Source organism: Cupressus sempervirens, chromosome 5 (assembly GCF_028749045.1).
Source record: "Cupressus sempervirens isolate cs-2001-9-10 chromosome 5, ASM2874904v1, whole genome shotgun sequence".
In the NCBI taxonomy this organism is placed as follows: domain Eukaryota; kingdom Viridiplantae; phylum Streptophyta; class Pinopsida; order Cupressales; family Cupressaceae; genus Cupressus; species Cupressus sempervirens.
The window spans coordinates 938880619-938904947 of NC_143122.1; the positions used below are offsets into that span (position 1 = coordinate 938880619).

The 24329-nt window shown below is 32.8% G+C and overlaps 1 protein-coding gene across 3 annotated transcripts in view; it reads right to left on the reverse strand.

Moving 5' to 3' along the window:
- Window positions 1-15950: 15950 nt before the first annotated feature.
- LOC149559048 (ubiquitin carboxyl-terminal hydrolase 2-like) overlaps window positions 15951-24329 on the reverse strand; it is a 72563-nt gene continuing 64184 nt past the window's right edge. For 2 of the 3 annotated variants that reach the window (XR_016365106.1, XM_089833005.1), the window contains exons 4-5: window positions 16567-16744; window positions 15951-16440 (exon numbers count right to left, since the gene is read on the reverse strand). Coding sequence is in view for 2 of the 3 variants with exons in the window: in XM_089833005.1 (XP_089689131.1) it covers window positions 16405-16440; window positions 16567-16744 (214 nt within the window). In the remaining variant the exon portion in view is untranslated. Of the gene's footprint in view, window positions 16745-24329 lie in introns of all 3 variants that reach the window. The other variant, XM_089833004.1, reaches the window with a different exon arrangement.

The following is a 24329-nucleotide window of genomic DNA, read 5'->3' on the forward strand; positions in this document are numbered from 1 at the left end:
TATCTCCCCTCCTGTCTTCTCCCTTTCTCCATATCCCTTTCCCTCCCTCCATTATCCCCCCCCTCCCCCCCCCCCCCCTCTCTCTCCCTCTATCCCTCTCTCCCAATAATTGGTTTTGTACACTCTCTCCCCTATGTAAATTCATCATCTCATTCACTTACTTATCCTTTTTCACCACCTAAGAATAAATTTATATATTACTTTAATTAAAATATTTTTTCTTTAGGATTGCTTACTCTCATTTTTTGTGAATTAGATTATTAGGTTTATGGTCTTATTAATCAAGTGATCACATTTCATCATCTTAGATAGGAGTAGATTTTAGAAGGTGTTGTTTTAGTCATGTAAATGGAGAGCTCACATAAGCGTGTATATATAAAAATTATATATTAAGTTTTATATAATTTATATTTTATTTTATAATTGATTGTTCATTAAACATCTAAATACTTTGTAATTTATGACCATATTTGATTCTTATAAATTCAAAGATAAAATATAATTGTAATTTAAACAATGGTAATAAAAATTACATATTAACAAGTTGGAGATATCTCTCGGATAGAATTAAACTTTACAAATCTTGAAATTAGATATCTCTCGGAATAGAATTAAACTTTACAAGTCTTGAAATTAGATATCTCTTGGCTTTATTTATTATAAATTAAGCCGAGAGATATCTAATTTCAAGACTTGTAAAATTGAAAAATATAAATAATTCATTAAATTATGTATTAAGAAATTAAAGAAGGTTGCAAAAAAAAGTTACTAAAATTATTAATTCTACAATTTTATATCTACAATATATTTCAAGTTCATAAGATCCAACATTTGTTTCTCATATGAAGGCTCCATTGCTCAAAATTTGGATGTGCTAACTTGCACATGTCCAAGTAGTAGTTTATTTGAAATATTTGAAAATAAATTTAGCAAGAAGAAAATACATAGAAGAGAATAAACATAGCAGAACCTAGGAACCATTAATTGAATCTAATAATACTTTGCTTTCAGATGCATAGTAAAACTTTTTTGCTTTGATGACATAACAATTAATCCTTTTTTCATCATTGTAAGTCTCTTTTTTCATGTGAACTTTAAATATGAATTTATTGAAAATGAATTTGTGTATGATTTCTCCTAGCTTGACATCATCTTGCTCTTCATCCTTCAATATCTTTAATTCCTTTGTTGTAATGCCCATAATCTCTTCTCCTACTTTTCCAAAAATAAGTAACCCAAGTGAAACATGTGTAATCTTGCACTATACATTGAAGCATATATATGTAATCACATTTAGAAAAACTCTTATCACATCTTTGACAATACTATTTACCATTTCCATCATTGATCACCTTCTTTTGCATTATCTATCTTCAAATTTTAAGGGGCAAGTTGCATAATAAAAATTATCCACCATTACAAAACATAGGATAGCTTTTATCACACCCCAATAAGGTGCATTAGATCTAAGTCCCCAATCATTAAATATATTATTAATAAATTTTAGTTGAAAAAGGCCAGAGCCTACAATATAATGGTAACTTGTGAGCTTCTCGTGTGGGAGGTCTACCTTATGTAATATCCATGCAATAAGATGAGCAGAAATAAAATGAACCACCAGCAACAATATTGGGATTATGCATAAAAATAATAATATTCATAACCCGTAACTAAAAACAACTTGATTTTGATCTCAATGATGAAATCCTCATAGAGATAATGAGAACGCACAAATGCATTAACTTGAAAAATAGAAATTTAGAGGAATATTTTCCATTCATTATATTCACATAAAACTGTATAGGTACATATACAATTGTGTGCCAAAAGCATAAAGCTACAGGAAAGGAAACAACTGTAGGAAAGCTATAGGAAAAGAAAGAATAGTTTAGGAAATAGCTGTAGAAAAGCTACAGGAAAAGAAAGAATAGCTTAGGAAAGAAAGCTCTTTCAATATTAGAAACAATCTAATATTGCAACACTCCCCCTCAAGTTGGTGCATAGATATCCCACATGCCCAACTTGCCCAAAAACTTCGAGAACACTCGACTTGAAACCGCTTTGGTAAGAATATCGGCCAGCTGATCTTCTGATCGAATCTTAGGCAGCTCCACAATCTTCTCATCCAACTTCTCCTTAATAAAGAATCTATCTACCTCCACATGCTTTGTACGATCATGTTGAACCGGATTATGAGCAATATCACATGTTGCTTTATTGTCACAATATAGTTGAATTGGCCGCCTAGGCGGACAACCCAAATCTCTCAGGATAATTCTTAGCCACAATGCTTCACATACTCCAAGTGCCATACCTCAAAATTTTGCCTCCACACTTGATCGTGCAACAACATTCTATTTTTTGCTTCTCCATGTAACAAGATTACCTCCTACAAAGGTAAAATAGCCTGAAGTAGAACGCCTATCATCTATTGCTCCAGCCCAATTAGCATTAGTATATGCATCCACACTTTGATAACGCTCATTTTTAGTGAATAAAATTCCTTTTCCAGGAGTAGACTTCAGATACCTCAAAATGTGCATAACTGCATTCATATGTTGCTCTCTAGGATTATGCATAAACTAGCTAACAATACTTAATGCATAGGCAAGGTCTGGCCTTGTGTGTGCTAAGCACATCAATCTTCCTACGAGTCTTTGGTATCTTCCTTTATCAACTGGTACATGATTAGATTCAATACGTAACTTCAATCCTTCTTCCATGGGTGTATTAGTGGGTTGACATGCTGACATACCGATTTCCTGTAACAAATCTAAGGCATACTTTCTTTGAGACAGAAAGATCCTTTTATCAGATCGAGACACTTCGATCCCAAGGAAATATTTCAAAGGACCTAGATCTTTCATTTCAAATTCTCTAAACAAGTAAACCTTGAGAGCCCTCCTTTCTTCAGGAGGTCATTTCCTGTAACTATCATGTCATCCACATACACAATAAGTGCAGTGATCTTACCCTACTAATTCTTTATGAATAAAGTATGGTTTGAATTGCTTTGATGGTAACCAAAGGCTTTCATTGCCTTCGTGAATCTTCCAAAGCATGCCCTTGGAGATTTTTTCAACCTATATAGTGACTTCTTTAATTTGCACACCTTCAGACTATGTATTTATGGTATCATGCAGTCGAGTGGGAGTTCCATGTAGACTTCTTCAAACAACTCTCCATGTAGAAAGGCATTCTTCACATCAAACCATTGTAATGGCTAACCCAAGTTCGCAGCTAGAGACAACAAGACCCGTACTGTATTAATTTTAGCTACAGGTGCAAATGTCTCTATATAATCAATCCCGTAGGTTTGGGTGTACCCTTTTGCCACCAGTCTCGCCTTAAAAAGTTCAATTGTACCATCTTCTTTGTACTTAACAGTATAAACCCACCGACATCCAATTGGTTTCTTTCCTGGTGGATGGTCAACAAGTTCCCAAGTATTATTTTCCTATAATGATTTCATCACCTCATTCATAGCGACTTTCCACCTTGGATCAGCTAAGGCTTCCTGCACATTGTTAGGAATAGATACAATAGATAATTGATTTACAAATGACTAATTTGATTCTGACAAATAATGGTTAAACGCATAATGACTCATAGGATATTTAACTTTACTAGAAATTTTAGGTTCATATGTGAATTTAGGAATACCTTTGGTGAGACGTTGAGGTAGTAGTTTTCTAGATGGTTTAGGAACATCCTTGGTAAGCGATTGTTGTGGTGTCAGGGACTCGGATGGAGGTAGACCCACAGCTTCAGTTTCTGAGTGTTCATCACTGCTTTGATCCAAAGTTTCACTTACTTATTGATTAACAATATCAGTTTCTAGGTGTTCATCACTGCTTTGATCCAAAGTTTCACCTACTTCTTGATTAACAATATTAGAGAGTTCCCTTTCTTTAGAGATGTCCAAGCTACCCACATCTTCAGGAATGTGAACATCCACATTTTCAGAGGTGTTATCCACATCTTAAGAGATGTTCAAGCTACCTACATCTTCAAAGATGTGAGCATCCACATCTTCAGAGATGTGATCATCATAGTCTAAAGTCTGAATTTTCTTCTGGTACTCCCCCTGAAGTTCAGGCTCAAAGGAAAAATACATCAAGTCTTTATGAAAAACTACATCTAATGTAATAAACATTCATTGAGTTGGAGGATGATAGCATCGATACCCCTTTTGATAAGCAACATATCCTAGAAAGACACATCGTAGTGCTCGAGGAGATAACTTGTTGCGCTGATGCTTGTGGAGGTGTACGAAAGCTACACAACCAAAGATGCGAGGAGGTAAATTTGGGACAGCAGGAGCAACAACCACCTCAGCGAGAGCCTGAGATGGTGTTTGGAAATCAATAGTGCTGGAGGGTACTCGGTTGATCAAATATGCTACAGAGGCAAGTGCTTCGCCCCAATAGGATAATGGCATATGGGCTTCTATCAGAGAAGCATGGACAACCTCCAACAAGTGATGATTTTTCCTCTCAGCTACCCCATTCTATTGAGGTGTATTGCAACAAGTAGTTTGATGAATAGTTTCGTGTGCTTCCAGATACTGCTGAAGTTCAGAACTCAAATATTCGCCTCCATTGTCACTACGAAGAACTTGAATTTGTGCATTGTACTGAGTACGAATCATGTTATAAATTTTTTGAAATAACAAGTTCACATCACTTTTAGACTTCATTAAGCATACCCAAGTCATCCTAGTACAATCATCAATAAAAGTAACAAACCAACGTGATCCACCGAAGGTAGTGACTTTGGATGGACCCCAAACATCAGAATGTATGATCATAAATGGAACTGGACTTTTATTCAAAGTTAATGGAAAAGAAGCATGATGACTTTTTGCAAGTTCACAAACTTCACATCGGAAGCTAGAAACATCAAATTTTGCAAATAAACTAAGAAATAATTTCTTCAGATAATCGAAGGAAGCATGTCCCAGATGTCGATGCCATAACCAGATTTCAGATTTTTGCTTGTCTCCCTTAGAGTCATCCATTGCTAGAGCTTGACATAGCTTGTCTGAACTCTTTGACTCCAAGTCAAAGTAATACAACTTCCCTCGCCTAACACCACAACCAATCGTTTGCCTTGTTTGGATGTCCTTAAACACACATAAATCAGGCCAAAAAATTACAACATAAAATAAACTAGTGGTGATTTGGAAAACTGACAACAACTTGTAATCCAAAGACGGAACCACTAAAACAAAATGTAAATTCAATGTATCAGTGAGAGATAAGGATCCTTCTCCAATAATTGGGGCTGGAGAGCCATTGGTAGTGGAAACAAATTTTTGTGAGTACGGTTTAAGGGATGAGACTTGTCTAGAATCAAACGTCATATGATCCGTAGCACTAGAATCAATTCTCCATGCACTATTAGAAACAAGTGTAGACATATTTAAAGACTTACCATCATTACCTGCCATTGCTGCTAATGCCGAAATCTGTCCAACAACAATTTGATTGCAATCAGTGCATTTGTAGGTGGATTTTTCAGCACCATTAGTGATCCCTGCCTTGAACAACGAACCTTCGGATTGAATAATAATGGGAGCAGATTTGCTCTTAAATACTTCCGAATCTAAATCGATCATAGTTCAATGAAGGGATACAAATAATTCAAGCTTCAAAGCTCTGATACAAAACTTGAAAAATAGAAATTCAGAGGAATATTTTTCATTCATTGTATTCACATAAAACTGTACAAGTACATATACAATTGTGTGCCAAAAGTATAAAGCTACAAGAAAGGAAACAGCTGTAAGAAAGCTACAGGAAAAGAAATAATAGTTTAGGAAACAACTGTAAGAAAGCTACAGGAAAAGACAGAATAGTTTAGGAAAAAAAGCTCTTTCAATATTAGAAACAATCTAATATTGCAACATGTATAATAAGCTAAGAAGCTGAAACAATTCATTACAGACCATTTCAATTCAACACAAACTATTGGCATTTCCTGAAATCTCCATCAATCAATGTGGCCGCTGTTTGAAACAATTATGGCACTTGATTTCATTATAACGCTCAACCATTTACGTTTTGGCAGAGGTAATGATGGCCTAGTCTGGCAATCTCTGTGTCTGTGTCACAGCACTGCGAATGAGTATGCTCCGCTGATTGAGATATGATTTAGTTTTAATTGTTTTGATTAAACAAGCACACATTAATTAAATGCCAGATAAAAGTAACGCAAATTTGTTAGGAATATAATCTTTACTGCCACTGTGTCAATTTAATATCGACTGCCATTATCATTGGCCATGTTATCCATTTTATATTATTTAAAAACTTTTTTATGGACACCCTTCTTTATAGCCGAATGGACAGGCTATAAATTAGTATTAATTCTTAAAATATAAGTGCAATCTGCCAGCTCACTATTTAACTAACCCAAATTAATTACATTTCAATTCGTGGAAAAGATGTTTGGTTTGGGAGAAGAGTAGTGGAGGAAATGATTACCATAACTATTTATTCTACGTATCTCCATCTTTTCAAACATCTTTCCACCTTTTTCGTACGCATCAGAAGCAGTTACATACATCCATCAAACACTCCGATAACTTCACAACTTTGTCAACATGTCGATATGCAGTGCGTATGGAGAATACTTGCAAGTTGCAACTTAATAGCTTTAGAGGAAACTTTCAAAACCAATCAAGTTCAAAACACTATTCTTTCCTTCATGTTATCGGCATCTCATTAGTCACCACAACTTCAAAAAATTGCATGTCATTGTTGAAGATTTACTATCTGCCAAATAAGCATGCATCGAGGTCCTTTATGCAGAGGAATCGCTCCATTCTATTGATGAGAGCACATGTTCATCAATACATTTGAGAAACATTTATGAATTAGTTATAATAACTAATTTTTATTGTGATCAAGGCACCATTATGCATATCACTGAACTTTTATAATTTATCTAAATTGTCGATGAATGAAAGGTGAGAATACATTGGTCTCTTTGCCAACTCTGCTAACCTCTCAATCATGAGGATATTGGTAACTTTTACACCTCCAATGAATCCACAAAGTACCTCACATGCATATTGCAATCAGTATTTTGAAGAATTATAAAACTTAGAGATGTGTCCGATGTTATATTGGTATGGGGAGGCTCCATCAGGTCTTTAAGCAACTTCCCAAAACCTTTTGTAATCTCTCGACAACACTGCATTACTTAGAGCAATTTTCTTCTTCAAATTCTTTGATTGACACCTTTAACATCTTTGACAATTTAGCATTCCAATCTTTTTAAAAAGATGCAAAACTTGTTCAAGATAAGTACCATTCTATAAAATGCTTCGGCACTATTTTGAGCTTTTAAAGCAGATTTGAAAATAATGTCAATTCTTTTTAACAAAGCATGGGAAGAATCCATCAGTATTTTAAACTAATTTGGTCTTTTGAAACATATCAATAAAGACTCTCTCTTTTATTGTTGAATAGGATCTCTTTAACAAACTTGGACAATGCTAAAATAATTGGTAGTGTGAGGCCTTTCCCAATTCCATCTTTTTCACGTATTTGAGTACAACATTCAAATCCCATCCCATACAATTGATTATTTTATGAATATGCTTGGAATATTAAGACTTTGATTGTCTCCAGACACATTGTAACCACAACTTCTTCGGAAGAACCCATTTAATCATGCATTTTACCTACCTTATCAGTGTCACCAAATATGTAATGCATTTATACTTGATGCTAGAACTTTTGAAGATTCAGATGACCAAACATCGATGAATTTGAGATGTGCACACTTGTTAGTTGATTCAAGAAGGAAAATCAAGAAATTACTAATTTGTAAACTTGTGGGCCATGTTTGAAATTTAGGATAATGGTCCATTAAGTGATTCTTGCACTCTAAGATAAATCATTATATGTGCAACTAGATGAACAATCAAGTTGGCATTTAAAGAGTTGAATAACCTTGCACATGTCATTTCATTACCATTGCTTTATGTCAAAATGAATTTTTTTAATTATATAAAATAAGAAAAATACAATAAAATTCAAAGAAGATTCTATATATTTAAAAACTGTAAATATTTTGCAGTTACACAAATGGTTGACAAATCTTAGTCTTTACATTTCATCCTATATACAAGAAAACATTTAAGCATGATTTGTACAATTAGATAATAATAATTGGAAAAGACATAATTATGCAATAAATAAATGATAACACTCTTACATTCCACATTTAAAAAAATTGCAATTGATGTTCATTGAAAACATAGGAGAATCCAAATTAGACATACTAGTGGTCCTTTTGCTATAAACCTGAGGAGGCTTTCAAGTTTCAAGTAGTCCTTTGACCTAAAAGTGACCAAACTTAAGTTTTATAATAAAAAATGTGATGCATTTGTACACAATTTGGATGACCAACTTTCATGATACCAAGTCCTTGCCAACTTTAGTAAGAAATTTGGCCTACTAATTTTTCCTTAACTGGATCTATCAATTGAGATCTATATTTATTTCAAGTCAATTTGGCAATAATCTACAACATTCATAACACCACAAAAGTACCCCCTTATTGGCATGGCTTGTAGCATTTCATAATAATGTGAATATCCACACACCGCAATTATCACTTTAAAGCATATAGGAATGAAAAATAACTAGATGAATGGTATCATGTATCACGAATTACATAACTTCTAACAATTTGGTGGGACTGGATTATGGGGCTTGAAAGCCCACAAAAAAGGTATTATCGGCTAATTAAGGTTCACTTATTTATACCCATAATTTAAGTGATGTAGTGCCTACCCCTAGCTTACTTTTCAGTTATTATTGTTGTACTCTTTTAAGCCAACTTTATGATTATATTTGATGATTAGTGGTATTTGTTTTCCAGATTGTTGGATATTATTTCTTGCTCAATTGACTATATGATAAGATTATTTGGTACTAGTTATTTCATGTATGCATGATTATTCCTTGATGATAAGGATTATTTATAGTTATTTTAGTTATTTCATGATGTTAGGTAGATGGATTATTTATACGTGTTTTTTTATGAATGTTTACCTCATACTTGCATGTGCATGGTGTACGTTTATGTTTTATTTTATGTATGATGTTTCTAATATGGTTAAGGGAGAGAGTCGTAGTCACCTACTAGTCGGGATCTATATGATGCACCACTTCCTACTATTGTCTGTTTAGTTTAGAATATATGTGTATGTACATGTGTAGATTTTATGTAGATTGCAAGTATTGAGTATCACCTTCCCTGAATTGCCAAGATGAGTGTACCCTATCCCAATATGTCAATAGTAAGAGAGGGGAGATAACTCTTGAGTCTAAATCCTATCCTTAAACCATTTCTCCTAAAAAGTAGGGTAAGAATCTGAGTTGTCTACCTTCTGAGTTCATCAAGTGACATAAATTTGTGATTATAACCCTTGAATTTGATCTAGTTTTTGTTACTTTATTATGAGTTTTATTTTCAGTCTTGTGGGTCTGTGATAATCTTCTGTTATAATTAAATTAAATTAAAAGAATAATTAATGATTTAATTTAATGATAATTTTATAAGGAAAATTTGATATTTAATTAATTGAGAAATTAATTAAATTAAAGAATTAAATTTAAAGATTTAGTTAAAGTCTAATTTTGGGCGAAATAATATTAATTTAATTTAAATAATAATCTATTTAGGAGTTCATTTTTAAATAAATGCTAAATATCATTATTACTTAAGTTAATAAAATTTTTTTTATTAAAAATGTCTCAAGAATTAATTAAAGAGAGAAAGAAAGTTATTTAATAAAGATATTTTAATTAAATGACCAAAAGGTTGTGCATGAATATTAAAATATAATTAAATAATAAAGGTAAAGGGCTTTTTGCGTGATTGCACAATCAAAATCTTAAAGTGGGGAAAAACTCTTTATTAGCAATTTAGAGTTCATTTCTCGAGGACAGGGTTTTGGAGGAACAATTTTGGAGAAGGAGGTTTTGAGAAAGAAAGGAAAACACTTGCATGCTTCGTGTGTTGCCGAATTAGCATCAGATTCAAGTAGAATATTGTGGTTAATTTACGTAGTAGATTTCCATTCTTAAATTTCCTCTCTTCTTCGTGTCTGGATAAATCCGTTCTCGAAATTTTAGATTTGGTTGATATCATTGTGTTGTAATTTACTGTTCATGTTCTTGATTTCGTCTGTGAACTAATTAATTAAATTGAAACCCTTGTCATATATTTTCATTATTCTTCATTTCAAAATTGTCTATCTATGAGTTTTGAGAATTTAGAAACCCTCATTCTATTATTTAAATTGAATGTTTTAATGACGTAGGGTTTGGGAAGAGAAATTGAATTTTAATATGTTAACTGAATGGTTATTGAGGTTTTCCTTGTCAGATTTGATTTCATTATATATATATATATATATATATATAAGAGAGATTTGTTTGAACAAATTTATAGGGGGCCATATTGTTTGTTTTTATAAAACAAACAAAAAATATTATTTTAAAAATAAAATGAAATTGGTGGGAGGGGCCACTAGCCCCCCACCCACCCTTTCTTTCTACCCCCCCACGGTGGTGAGAAGTCTACCAAGGACCATTCGGCTATCGCATGACAGACTCTGCTATCATGACAACAGGTATTGCCTTAGGCAGTACTTTGTTGCTGCGACAATGCTTTAGCCGACGGGCTTTAAAAAACAAAAAAAATGGTAAGTTGTTTTTTTAATTTGTTTTATTTTATTATTAATTTTATAAAATTAAATTTATTTAATAACATTTTTATTAAATTTTAGATTTAACTAAATAAATGTCTATAGTTATTAAATGTTAAAATATAACAATATTATTATTATTGTATTTTAATAGTTATTATTTTATTATTAGATTAATAATTACTTTATTAATAATTTAATATAAGTTGTTTTATTAATAAATCAATAATTATTATCTTTAATAGTCTAATGATTATTGATTAAAATTTAATAATATGTAATTAAAATTGAAATTAATGTATTATGAAATCGTATGTTTAAAATAAATTTGAAAATTGTAAACTTTATCAAACCAAAAAAACTTACAATGAAATGAAAACTTGAACCTTATTGTAAACTCAATTTGTGTGTTTTCAAAACCAAACAAAACTACGAAACTACATTGCCTGTTGTATGTTTTCTTGTATGTTGGGTTTGGGGTTGACATAGAGTGTTGACTAGTTTCAGGATGTCTACTAGAGGCCAGGAATTATTGTTTTGATGATGTCTTGTGATGTCATGTTTTAGTAAATATGTACTTGATTTTGTAAACATGTACTTGATTTGAATTAGTCCTGTAAAAGATGATTGTATGGGTAAAATCTGTGATTTTGATCAATGATGTTTTTTAATGCTTTCCAATTACTTGTTTAAGAACTAGTGTGTATTTTATCGCCATATGAGACCCTCTACTTTTGCTGAGCTTAGAGTAGGTTATTTGTATGTCTTGTTGGGAAGTGGCTTGCAAATGGAGGCTGAGGCCCTAAAGAGGCTGACAAGTAACCCAGTGTAGGTTATTTTAATAAGTGATAACATTTCACTAAATGAGAGTAAAATAAATTAATAAGAGTCATTGTTTCTCCTCACCCATGCCTTAAGTGCTAGTACAGGCTAGGATGGGAGTAGAGAGGATGCTTGGTTGCGACCTTGCTTCATTAGTATGCCTTGTCTATATGAAATGATATTGATGTCGCATAGAGACACTAGGGGGTCTAGAGTATTAAAAAACTACCAGAGTAACCTTAGAGTTGGCTCATGCGATGACACTTGCCCACTTACATAGTAGATTTTCTACGTGTCTTTGTTTGCCTCTGGGTTTAGATGTCACTCATGTCTCGGTACCTTGAGTTAGATTGTTGTTAGGTTTTCCTTGACTTAGATGTTGATTTTGGCTTTTGGGATTGTTATCCTGTTTGGGACTTGAGACTATCTCCTCAGCGCGATGGGAGTGGACCCTTTTCGGGTTACCACGAGGTCGGGTGGTAGTGATTTTTACTTTTACCATTGAGATCCATCAGTTCGATGTTGTGGTTAGAGTTCCCTGTTCTGCATTTCCTTTCATTCTATTCTTGTGTACTATGATGGATGGTTATACCTATTATATTGTATCTTATTTCATGGATCTTAATAAGATGATGCAATATATTTTATGATGTATATTCTTTCAGCCTTTCATACCCTATGACCTATACAATGGATGATTGTGCATTTCGATTATTGCCAAGTGGCATTTGGGATAATTGTATATTATTTAAATGAATTTGTACTTGTAGTTATTCTTTAATGTGGATGTGTTATATATTGGTTTTAGTATTAATTAAACTTAAATGTGATTTAACGTCATGGGACCCTTAAGAATTGTAATTTGTTTATGGTATGTGTTTATGTGTATATTATTGCTTCCACTATTTTATTTATGTTGTTGTTTAGTTATTATCTTTTTAAATTTTTTAAAAATGTTTGGCAAACTTAGGGAAACTTTAGGTTATTTTCTTTTGGGCTCCCTAGTGGGGCGTTACAAGTGGAAAAAATATATCAATGATCTTGACTATTTATTGTTATATTTCTTGGTTGGCAATAACATATTGTGGTCGAGTTGTGTGAATATAGTTTCTCACAAGTTGTGGAGGCCTATTCTAGATTTACTTACAAATAAGCCAAAGAAAATGTGTACCAACCAACACTTTTTCTTGCCATATCACAAAAAGCCCACCCCAATCATAGCCTCTCACCCAACCTATTCACATAGGAGGGTTATCTTCCAAAAGCGTCCATCTGATTAAGTAGGCTTACTCACATAGTTTAATTAATTCTAGGTGGTCTAACTATTGAGCCCTGCGTATAGTAAAGTACACTGTGACACAATATAAAACCACTTTTGGAGTGTTGAATGAATGAAGAATTTCAATGATGTCCACAAGACCAAATAGTCTAAGGGACCGTAGGATGACAACCTTACACTAACTCCAAATTATTTTCCAAGCCTAACCTCCTACTATGTAATTTGATGATCAAACTAGTGGTTTCGTTGATTTTAACCTCTCTGAACAAGTTGGACATGTTGTTCGCCCTCAAACTTATTTCATATTGAGCCCTGATGTCACCATACATTGAACAATCTCTAACAAAGTGTCATGTTGTCTCAATTGCACGTGTCTCACAAAACCTACAAATCCTTTATTCCTGCTCCTCTTTGGGCCTTTTCCATCTACCTATCTCGCATCTAAGATGATGAGAACTTGTCCTCAACTAAGCCATTAACAATCTAGCTTTCCCTTTAATAGCTACCCTTAGATAAGTCTTCTCATCATGTCCCCAAGGTGAATCAAAGAGTTTGATGTAGTGAGCCCTTTTTCAACTTATGCTATTAGTCCATATGGTAGTCTGGAATTTGTCTACAACTATCTTTTTTATTTCCACACTGGAATTAGGTCATTCTTGTAACTTGATGTTCCACTTACTCAGCCACTTTATGTTTTGTTTCATCCATATTTTCCTCCTACGGACCAAGTCCTCATTCTTTGCAATCTTAGGCCATCTTTGGTTATTCATGTTTCCAAGTTTCCTTAAATAACTTAGAAGACGAGTTACTCTTGCCACCTCTAACAAGAAACTACCTACTTCAACTAAAAGAATATTGTACAACACTAAAGTCTTGACTTTAAGACTACTTGTGATTAGGTGTTTTTGAGTCCTTTCTACCTGTCCCCAACCACATTTAGTCATATTGTCACCCCCTTCCCCCCAACCAAGCAGCCATAAAGGACAATCAGTGCAACCAGCAAACCAATTAAAGTTTTTTTGGTTTCCTAGTCCCAAAACATAGCGTTTTTGCATCTATTTTGAAGTCGGTATGACGCTTTCCACCCTCATTATCTCGTTTTTGCTCTACAAGTCCCCTAACTGAGTCGATAATGAAATTAAATCCCCAAGTATTTGCAATCTTTCACCACTTCTAGTGAGCTTCTTTCAAAAATAAAGGACAAATGCTTTTCCATCCTCTTCAAAGAAAAAATCATAATTTTCATTTTGGTGATATTCACCTACATTCCAACCTCATGACATAAGTGCTCCAAAACCCCTAAATGACCTCTCAATCCTTGAATAGTTTCTGAAATCAGAATAAGGTAGTCTGCATAAAGAAGAAGCTTCACCACATACCCTGCCAAATGGACCCCTTCACCCTCAATCTTGTCTAACCACACTTCTAGCTTATCAATGTATAAGCCAAACAAAGTAGGAGATAAAGGGCACCCTTGTTTAACATCAATATCACTACCAAAGCATACAAACATTCCCTCTTTAGTTCTAATTGTTTTAGCCCAAACCCTCTCATATAACCTATGCATTGCCACTCTATACTCATCTGAAATACCTGATTCTTTCATTCTCTTCCACAAATTGTCTCTAGGAACCGTGTCAATGGCTTTCTTGAAATCTACAAAATAGTAAATAGGTTTCCCCCCCTCATTGTCCCATACTTTCTCTATAAGAAGTTGAAGAGTGATGCAATGATCAATAGTGGAGTGATTGGGCCTAAAGCTCACTTGCCCTTTAGTTCTTTTTCCTTCACCTTCTGCCCAATTGTTGATTCTACTTTGCACCATGTTCCCAAAAAGTTTGTCGAATAGAGGGTTGACCACAATTGTTCAATAACATACTCCTTTGCTTAGATCAACTTTGTATATGATTTCTTGTTTTCTTTGCAAAGATGTTCCCCTCTTATAGCTCTTAGCAGCCTTACATTCTTCATCATACAATGGATTTGTTGGAAACGTATTCATAACCCTCTTCCTATTGCCTAATCTTTTACATGCCTTGACCGCCCTATGTATAATTGGAATCAACAAATTGCTATGTGAATGTTCAAACTTATTCTTGTCCCTTTCATCAATTGAAATATTGTCTATTTCAAGGAGTTGTTTAAAAGTGGCGCTGAAAATAACCTTGTTTTCTTGATTTATGAGAATTCTACATTTGTTAACTGTATTTTGCCTTTGGGTGTCATGTTTAAGTGTGGAATACTTGGAACAAAGTCCAATTTAATATAGAGGGGCATGTGATCAGATTTCATCTCTATAAAACGTTCACCAATGTTGAACTCTCACTCTAGAGGTAAAATTATGTGAGCAAATAACATAATCCACCACACTAATCTAAAATTTTGTTAGAAACACAAAAATGAAGCCTCAAGGTGAGACCTCTACTTAATCAACTCCCACCCCCTGCCCCAAAAAAAATAAAAAATAAAATTGTTTTTTCATGTTAACATTATTTACTTGAAATATCTTTGGCCAAATGAAAATTCCAAGCCATATTTTTCTTTGTTAATGCTGGACTAATATTGCAAAATGGTATTTTGTGTCCAATTAAGATAACGAGAATTCACAAGTGCTGAGAATATGTTACGTATGACAGCAGAACTGCCTTAAATCTAGAGTCAAGTCCCACAGATTTTTAAGATAGTCGCTCAAGACAAGGGTGTGTATGGTGTAAAATGATTTTATTCAAATGGTATTAGACCTGGATATGAACCAGATAAGCCTTTAATGATATGAGATGCCCGAGTAACACGAGATCTTAAATGGTGTATAAAATGATCCATGCAACAAAAGGAACACCATTATTGATGCCATTATATTGGGCCATCTTGCTCCCTTGGAGCTTTCTATCGTCGGGGTGGTATCCCAAGTACTAATAGCTGTTTGGTATGCCTTTTGGTCAAGATGATATGGATGTGTGTCAGGATTTTTCGACTTATGATTTGCTTTTGAAACTGAATACATTACTTTTCTTTAGCCACATACAACTTACAAAATGCAAATGAATTATGAATCTGAGATTTGAACATTGCATCTCTCAGCGCTTGCACATACATTAAGGGTTCTTCAGAACAAGCTTTCACAAGAATTTCCAATATGATCTTAAATTTGACTTAGTTCTATATTTTACATGCAAAAAATACATTCTATAAATCTGATGCTTGTGATGTAAGTACTAGATAACTCAGCCAGGTATCGATCAGCCGTTACATCTATAGGTACAATCCAAAACTGCTCTTCTGAGGTTAGATTTTTTTAAATGCATTCTTCAGGCAAAAGTAACTCTCACTAGGCTTAAATTCCATCTTTCCAATAATCCACTTGAAAATGCACCGAAGACATAAGACCTCGGTGTTTGATAACCTGTTTTTCCAACATTACAGCAGTTCCTTATTGTATAAATGCACGCACAGAGGTATTGCAATCAGCTGTAGAAGTGAATTGGAACCATGGGGAGAAAGAGCAGATTTCAGAACAAGATTTTTGTGCCTCTGAATTGAACAAAATTACACTTTTTTCCAAACCTGTTTGTTAACTGCTTTCTCCATTTGAAGTGCAGGAACAAACCTTAAGAATAAAAAATAGCATTCCAATTATCAGGCATAAAAATCATTCATCTCAACGCTAGAGTTTCTGATAAAACAACAAGTATGCTTCACTTCCAAGAACATCTGACAAGGATGACTTGCTCACATGTGCGTCACTGATGTAATACCATCTACTTTGACCTGTGCAATCATCATTGGCAATATCTTCTTGCTTTTCATCTTGAGGACCTCTCACATAAGCAACATAGTGACCACCTTTCATACTGCCAAGATGTTCCACAACTCCAGTCAAGCTATATATGGAGCTTTCTTTTTCAGTACACCTGCAAGAACAGAGTTCAAAAAAATCAAGGCAATCTCTAGCATACATTATACTCCCAAAAACCAAAAAAACAACCAACCAATCAATCAAATATATAAATGCTAGCTTTATAGCATGTCATAATTGTTCAGAAAACTTTTTAAATTTCTTAACAGGGAAAAAGCGAAGTAATGCATATAGAATTTTTTAGCTGTCAAGGGTCGGGAGTCAAATGAACACTGCATGGATATTAGCCTTGTCAAGCTCAAAGCCAGGCCACTGGATAAAAGCAACGGAATGACACTTTCCTAGACAATTTCCAGTAGGTGGATAGGCAACGATCATTCATGAAATAATGTGAAAGATACGGTGTTATGTAAGACTTATCAAATTGATAAAACAGTAGGTAAGCCTCATGTTATGGTGAGTTTTATTTATGTTTAAACTCATGGTCTTTCTCTCTACTTTGATAGCACAAAAATGCCATGTTACATCTTCAAGAAAATGTAAATAACATCTTGCCACCAGATTGATGTTGTGTACATATTACCCTCTACAATATTGCTACTCAGCCTCTTACATTGACACAAATATACTAGGTCAAAGATGTTCTTTCAAAGTACTTCTTATCGGCTGCTCTTTTTATTATTGTTATTACAAGTTGCTCGGATATAGTGACCTTGTAATGCAGCTGTATGTACAAGAACAAAGCATCGAGGGCCTTCTTCAGGATTCTTTTTCGTGACAACGTAGCATTAATTTGTGAGAATGCATTTGCTTATGGGAGGCTGCAAGTATGGCATTAAAAATCAAAATAGGGGCCTGTGTTCTTCAGAATTCTTTCACTTAAGACAGTCATGATTCTTTGACAGCATAGAAATGAATTTGCAAGAATGCATGTGTCATCCCAAGCTATGGTAGGCTACATCCTACAAGTATAGTATTAGGGACCATAATTTATCTAAACAATAGAATGTCAGAGTCCCCAATCCATGGGAGCCCACCCTAAGCATACTAAAGTTTAAAAGAAATAAAATATCTGTGTCAGTGGCAAAAAATATTATCTTTGATTATTGAGAGGGGCAAAATAGCAATGCACAGATTTCAGACCACTCGCATGCATTGCAATAGGAACAATTGAGGTACAATCAAGTTAACCATATTCACATAGATATTTTAAACAAATATATTTTCCAGTGTCTTTTTAAGTGAGATGCATTTTAAATGGTAGTTTATTTTCATAAATATTATAGTATTTTGTATTATCTTTATATATTTGAGCTATCTATTAACAGGTCTTGCTTGACTCTTTTATTTTCTCGAATGAATTGTTCGAGTAATTGAGAAGTTGGTATGGTTGTCATTGATGTTAACTTCTTGTTGTTGTCATTAGCGATTGCACTTTTTGTAATCAGGATTCAGTATTGAGTATATTGCTCTGCATATTTTGTATGTTGAAAACTTGTTGCTGAGATATTGACATAACAACAAAGACTGTTTGAAGATGCTTATTTCAAAATTCTATGGTTCAGAATGAAGTATACTAGAATTGGCATTTGTCTTTGTATAGCTATGATTTACAATGGTCTCTGCGTGAAATGCATGCTTCGCATTTCTCCACATGACAGTTTCTGATGGTGTGCTTTTGGAAATGAGTTATTAATGTCCTTAGCTTCATTCATTTCAGATGGCATGAGATTTTTGGCTTCAAAGACTTGATTTCAAAGTCCGATGGTGTTCCTACTTTAGGTTTGGCCAGCCTCATGTACATAGATTTCAATTATTTGTCTTGGTATACGCAAGATGGAACGGAATGTGCATGGTGATATTTTTGATTCCAGCTGTGTTGTGTTGTCGTCCACTTCTCATTCCTCCCCAACACAAGAATGTTTAGTACCAACTTAATTCATATTGTATTTGGCTACTTGCATGGCCGACAGCAGGAAACTTCGCAAATAAAGATTAAATTATTGTTGTATACAGCATGTGTGGCATTCGAGTATACTTGTGCGAGTTATAAGCAATGTCCCCACTATTAGAGTTAGCTTGGGAAAAATAATACCTACAAAATAAATGTTAGAATTTAAACAAATTATAAATCTAATTATACTATTCTACCCTCCATCCTTACCCCAGCCTTAAAGACATCTCCAGAGTCCATATCAAAATCAATAACCCCCTTGAGGATCTCTAGGTTCTGAATGATATATTATCAGTTCTAGTAACATCCTCAGTCACTTCTAAGTCTTCTATCCTTCTCAGAAGAGATATCGTCTTTCTAGTGCCCTTATCACATATGCATATAATACCTTCAACAAAATATTTAGGACTTAAAGAACCATATTAAGGTCATACTCTTCCCTAAAAAAGGACTCACTTGATCTTAAACCTTTTAACCATCCAGCCATGTATGTTATTCATTTAGAATCTCACCTTTACATATACCTTTATATAGATATGTGTGTGTGTGTGTACACGTATACATTATCCATAAACATAATTTACGAAAATAAATAAATTCATAATTACAAATATAATGTATAAACACAATTCACTGCATACCTCTTGTTAAGATTATAGCTACAGTCGGATTGATTTAATCTTAAGATACAATGTTGATGTATATATATATTATATATTATACATATATATTAACTAATAATGATTAATCATAGAGACATGTCTCTTCATGAGATATGTCTCCTACTCTTATATTTATAAGAGATTGGGATCTGCATTTGAAAAATACCTATAACAATGGCAGTGTAATTACATTTCTAGAAACCGATCCATGTTTTCTAACATGGTATTAGAGCAAGGTTGCAAATTGTAAGCAAGTGTTTGAAGGCAATGGAGGACCTGACAAATTACTGAGAGTCTAAAGCCATCAACTGCAATATATTTAATTGACATCTGTATTTAATCTTTTATTTGTAAGGCTAATTTTAACTCAAATTCACCCAGCGGCAGAAAAGGAGTGTGAAAATATGGAAGAGTTTAAATTGGGCATGCAAGATGTGAATGGAAAGTGTTTTCCTAGGTCGCACTACCAATTCGATGCACAACTCATACTACAAGTTCTTTGTCTACGTGACTGGTCACTAGATCCAGTCAACACCAGACAGGCATGGAATTACAGATTGCGTTTTGATGAAGTGATCAATATCCAATATCAAGCTAATGGAATGAGTTGGGCAGCAATGGGCCTTTAATGCCAATCCATGATCAGACCACTATTCGATCTGAATTAAAATTAGAAAAGTTGATAACTTTTCTTATCTACATGCCATGGTTTACTGTGTTTTCAATTCCATACAGTAGGAGTTTTTACCGTTACAGAGACAGTTAACATCTACATATGCGATGTTTCCAAATCTAAATGCCAGTTAAGATTTATGCGATCCTTTGAAAAGGGTAAATCATATTTTTTTAACTATCCAGTTTGATGAATACTCATTACAGCTCATGCAATGGGTTCAAGAAAGGACATCTACAAAGTCGATCATAATGGGAGATAAAGACACATCAATACATTGACAATTGGGAATGGAGGGGGAATTTTTTAAAACTCGTTGATGAAAGAGTGGTACAATGTCACTGATTGAACCAATGCAATCAGGATGTAATACCTCCACCATGGACAGAAATTAATTGAGCATAATGTGGAAGAATATATCCAAACTTGTGTGGAATAGCTTTAAATATCATTCATCCCACTAAGGATATTAGGGTGTGTAGTCTTTCAAAGATGGGGACGGCATTATCATTACCTCTGAGAGAAAATTAACGATTGAATTGGTAAAAGCTAGAGATAGCTTAAACTCCTTGAGTGGTCCTCACCGTTCGTGTATTGCTTGAGAGGGAGAGGGAACTCATGTTGTGGGAGAGGAAATTTTGATGATCAATGGGATTCTAAAAGCATTGTTCAACGATCTTAAGCAGCGTTTGATTATTTCATGAGTCCATGTTCCTTGTTTTCACCGAGCTGGGAATAGTCAGTGTCAGTTACAGCAAGTGTATATCTGAAACAACAAGAATTGGGAGCGATATTATTAAAAGGTGTTATAGCAACATGTGAACTCCTTGTGCTTGGTTGTTGTCTTCTTGAATAGAAAGAAGGGATGGATTGTCCACGAACAACAACATCCTTAACTTGGGCAATCTGGCTTCGATCATCATCAGAAGTTTTTGTAGTTGGGACCCATAGTGAGTTGGGCAAAGAAAATGATTTATCATCGCAGGAATTGATGAGGGAAGATTCTTTGGTATTGCAAACCTTACCTTCGGAAGAAAGTCAGGCCTGGAAATTATTTCAATCATCTAGCATATGTTGTTTGATTGTGTAGTCCTTTCAAACAGAATGTATGAATCATATATCTTGCGGATTCCTGCAAATATTTGTAGAAAGGATTTTGGATCCTTAAGTTTCAGAAAATATAAAAACATGTGTTGCTGCTGAAAAACTTTGTGAGGTAGCATCAAGTTGTACTTTTGGTAACATCGGAGGATATACATTGAAAAGGAGGAGAGAGGAAACTCACAATGAAGAGATAGCAATATTCCTAGTCAAAGCCATTCAAGTACCATCTGGAGTATATTAATCTTTGACCACAAGAGATAAGTATTTTATGATTATACTTCTGATTACTGGTCATGAATTTTATGTAGTTAATTCATGTTATAATAATGGGATAATAAAATATTGTATGCTTCCATCATTGATATTTTCCTTCCAGATGGTTTAGTTCTATGAACTATTTGTAATTTCTTCAAATGAAATACTTTTAGGATAAATTAACAAGTATAAGAAATTATACTCAAATGAGAAAGATCTTATTCCACAACATCGTGTCTAGTGGACCGGTCAATAAAGAGAGAACTCCCAAATCCACCTGCCACATTGTCCAAACCTCGAACATTGTTTGTACAAGTGCCTTATCCCACTCACTAGGATGTTGGACTACGAGATATATAAAAGGTTAATGCTCGTTACCTTTAATGCTCATGGATTATATCAATTATGTGGAGATATCGGGTCAATTAGGGGCTTTGTTGGACAAATAGGTTGATTGGTTCGTAAAAAGGTTAGTAATGAGTCATCACCATAATATGAAACTCTCTTACCAATCTCAAATCCTAAGAGGATTCATCATTCTGGCATCATTCTTTATCTACATGAGATAAGTAATTGTTGTTATTGAGCATTACATTTGTCTACTCACTATTGGTGTTTCTATATATGAGTTATTTGCATTAATCATCTTTGAGAACGTTATTGTAGGAAAACAAGTGAAATTCAGAGGGAGGCTGACATTTGAGGCAACCTTAAAAGAGAGGGAGCATATAAAGGATATGATTTAGTCAACCTTTGGTGATCTTGATGATATTAATTCAGAGGGGGTAAACCACATTGTGATGGATTCACTAATGATATAAATTTAGAATACACGGGTTGCAAGATGTGCATAATATGGGTTTCCGTTTAATCAAAAGATCAAACAAATACCTTTGCATGAACAAAGGAAATTTGAGTTCTTTTGAGACATTAATGAAGCTTTTAAGAATTCATTTGAACTATGTAACAAGTCTCTCTTTGATGAATGAAACTCGACGTATGAGTTGTAGATTCATACATGTAGCACAATCATACTCAATCAAGATATTGGTGTGTTGTGGACGAGTTTGAGAAAATGGAAGGACATGTTCGCTTCTACTATTAAGATAAATGAATGTTTGGACCTTCAATGGATGAAAAGAGCAAATTGGAACTTAGAAACGAGCTGTCATATTTGATACAAAATTGTTCAAAAATAAGAATGAGTGGAAATTTTACATTGTGGGGGGAATAATAGTCAATGTTCCATTCCCACTTGAACCTTATTAGTTCCTGCCAAGGCAGGAATACTTATGCATTCATGTCAATCCAAATATGACATTAACACTAACTAATCAAATCCAAGAATTTAAAAGATTATATGAGATTTCAAATGTTTATATCTTTTTTTATATTTTTCAGTATTTTATAAATCACATTTTTCATCTATTCTATTGGTTCATACTATTTTTGGTGAGGGAGAAAATTAATTTTCTTCAACAAAAAATATAAATATTTTCTAACAACTTCATCTTGCATTAATGAATGTATTAATTATACCTTTATCTTTTCCACATTTGTGACAAGTTGATAAGATTTTATTTTTTCAAATCATTTTATCTTCCACCTCACACATGTCTAATCAATATTAATTATCACAATCTATTAAATATTTTTAATTTCTTATTTTAAATATATTTATTATTAATTTTACATTGATGTTTATTTTTGATTATTTGATATAACTTGTTCCTAAAACTTTATGTAATGCATAAGTTCAAATTATGCTTCTATATATATGTACAACTAATAAATATGTCTTTTTAACATAATTTCAATATGTTATATCTTTGTATTTGAATTTCAAATTTTTTTAAAACTTTACTTTTTTAATAAAAGTGGTTAAATTATTACTATTATTTTACTTTTATAAAAATAAATTAAACAATATTATTTTTTAATTATATTTTATAATGACATTAACACTAACCAATCAAATTCAAGAATTTAAAAGATTATATGAGATCTCAAATGTTTATATCTTTTTCTAATTTTTCATTATTTTATAAATCACATTTTTCATCCATTCTATTGGTTGATACTATTTTTGGTGGGGGAGAAAATTAATTTTCTTCAACAAAAAATACAAATATTTTCTAACAACTTTATCTTGCATTAATGAATGTATTAATTATAACTTTCTCTTTTACACATTTGTGACAAGTTGATAAGATTTTATTTTTTCGATCATTTTATCTTCCACCTCACACACAACATCTCTAATCAATATTAATTATCATAATTGATAAGTGTTACAATTTTTAAATTAAATTATATTATTATTATTAATATTTTTATTTAAACAATTTATCATTTAGTTTAAATACATTTAAAACTTAAAAATATATTTTAATATTAAATTAATAATTATATTTTATATCAAAAAACATACTAAAGAAATAACCACAAAATAGAAATAATTCAATTATGAAAGATATATAAATTATTATTAGGTTTTTATAAACTATGTATTAAAATTAAATAGTTATATTTTGTTTCTTATTTATTACATCATATTTATTCATCAACATCAAATTTATATGTATTACATCTATTTATTATTTACAAATGTACATATTAAATTATATAGATATTATTTCATAATTAAAAATTACTTAATTTTTTCAAAAATTGGAAATATAAAACATTAAATAGTAAACTTTTTCTAATTGTGTAAAATTGAACAATTAGTTTTACTTATAAAATATTTTTATATTTCAACAAATTACATTTTTTCTTATAGAAATGTGAGTTTTAATATAAAAATTAAATTCTCAGTTTCATTAATTAAAATATAATATATTTTAATTCTTTATTATAACCATGATTTTATTTTGACTATTTATATTATTAAGAAAAATAATTATATTTAATTCTCTCTCTCTCACACACAACTTATGTTGGTATCACTCTATCTTACTATTTTCTCTCTTCCTCTTCCTCCTCTATATTA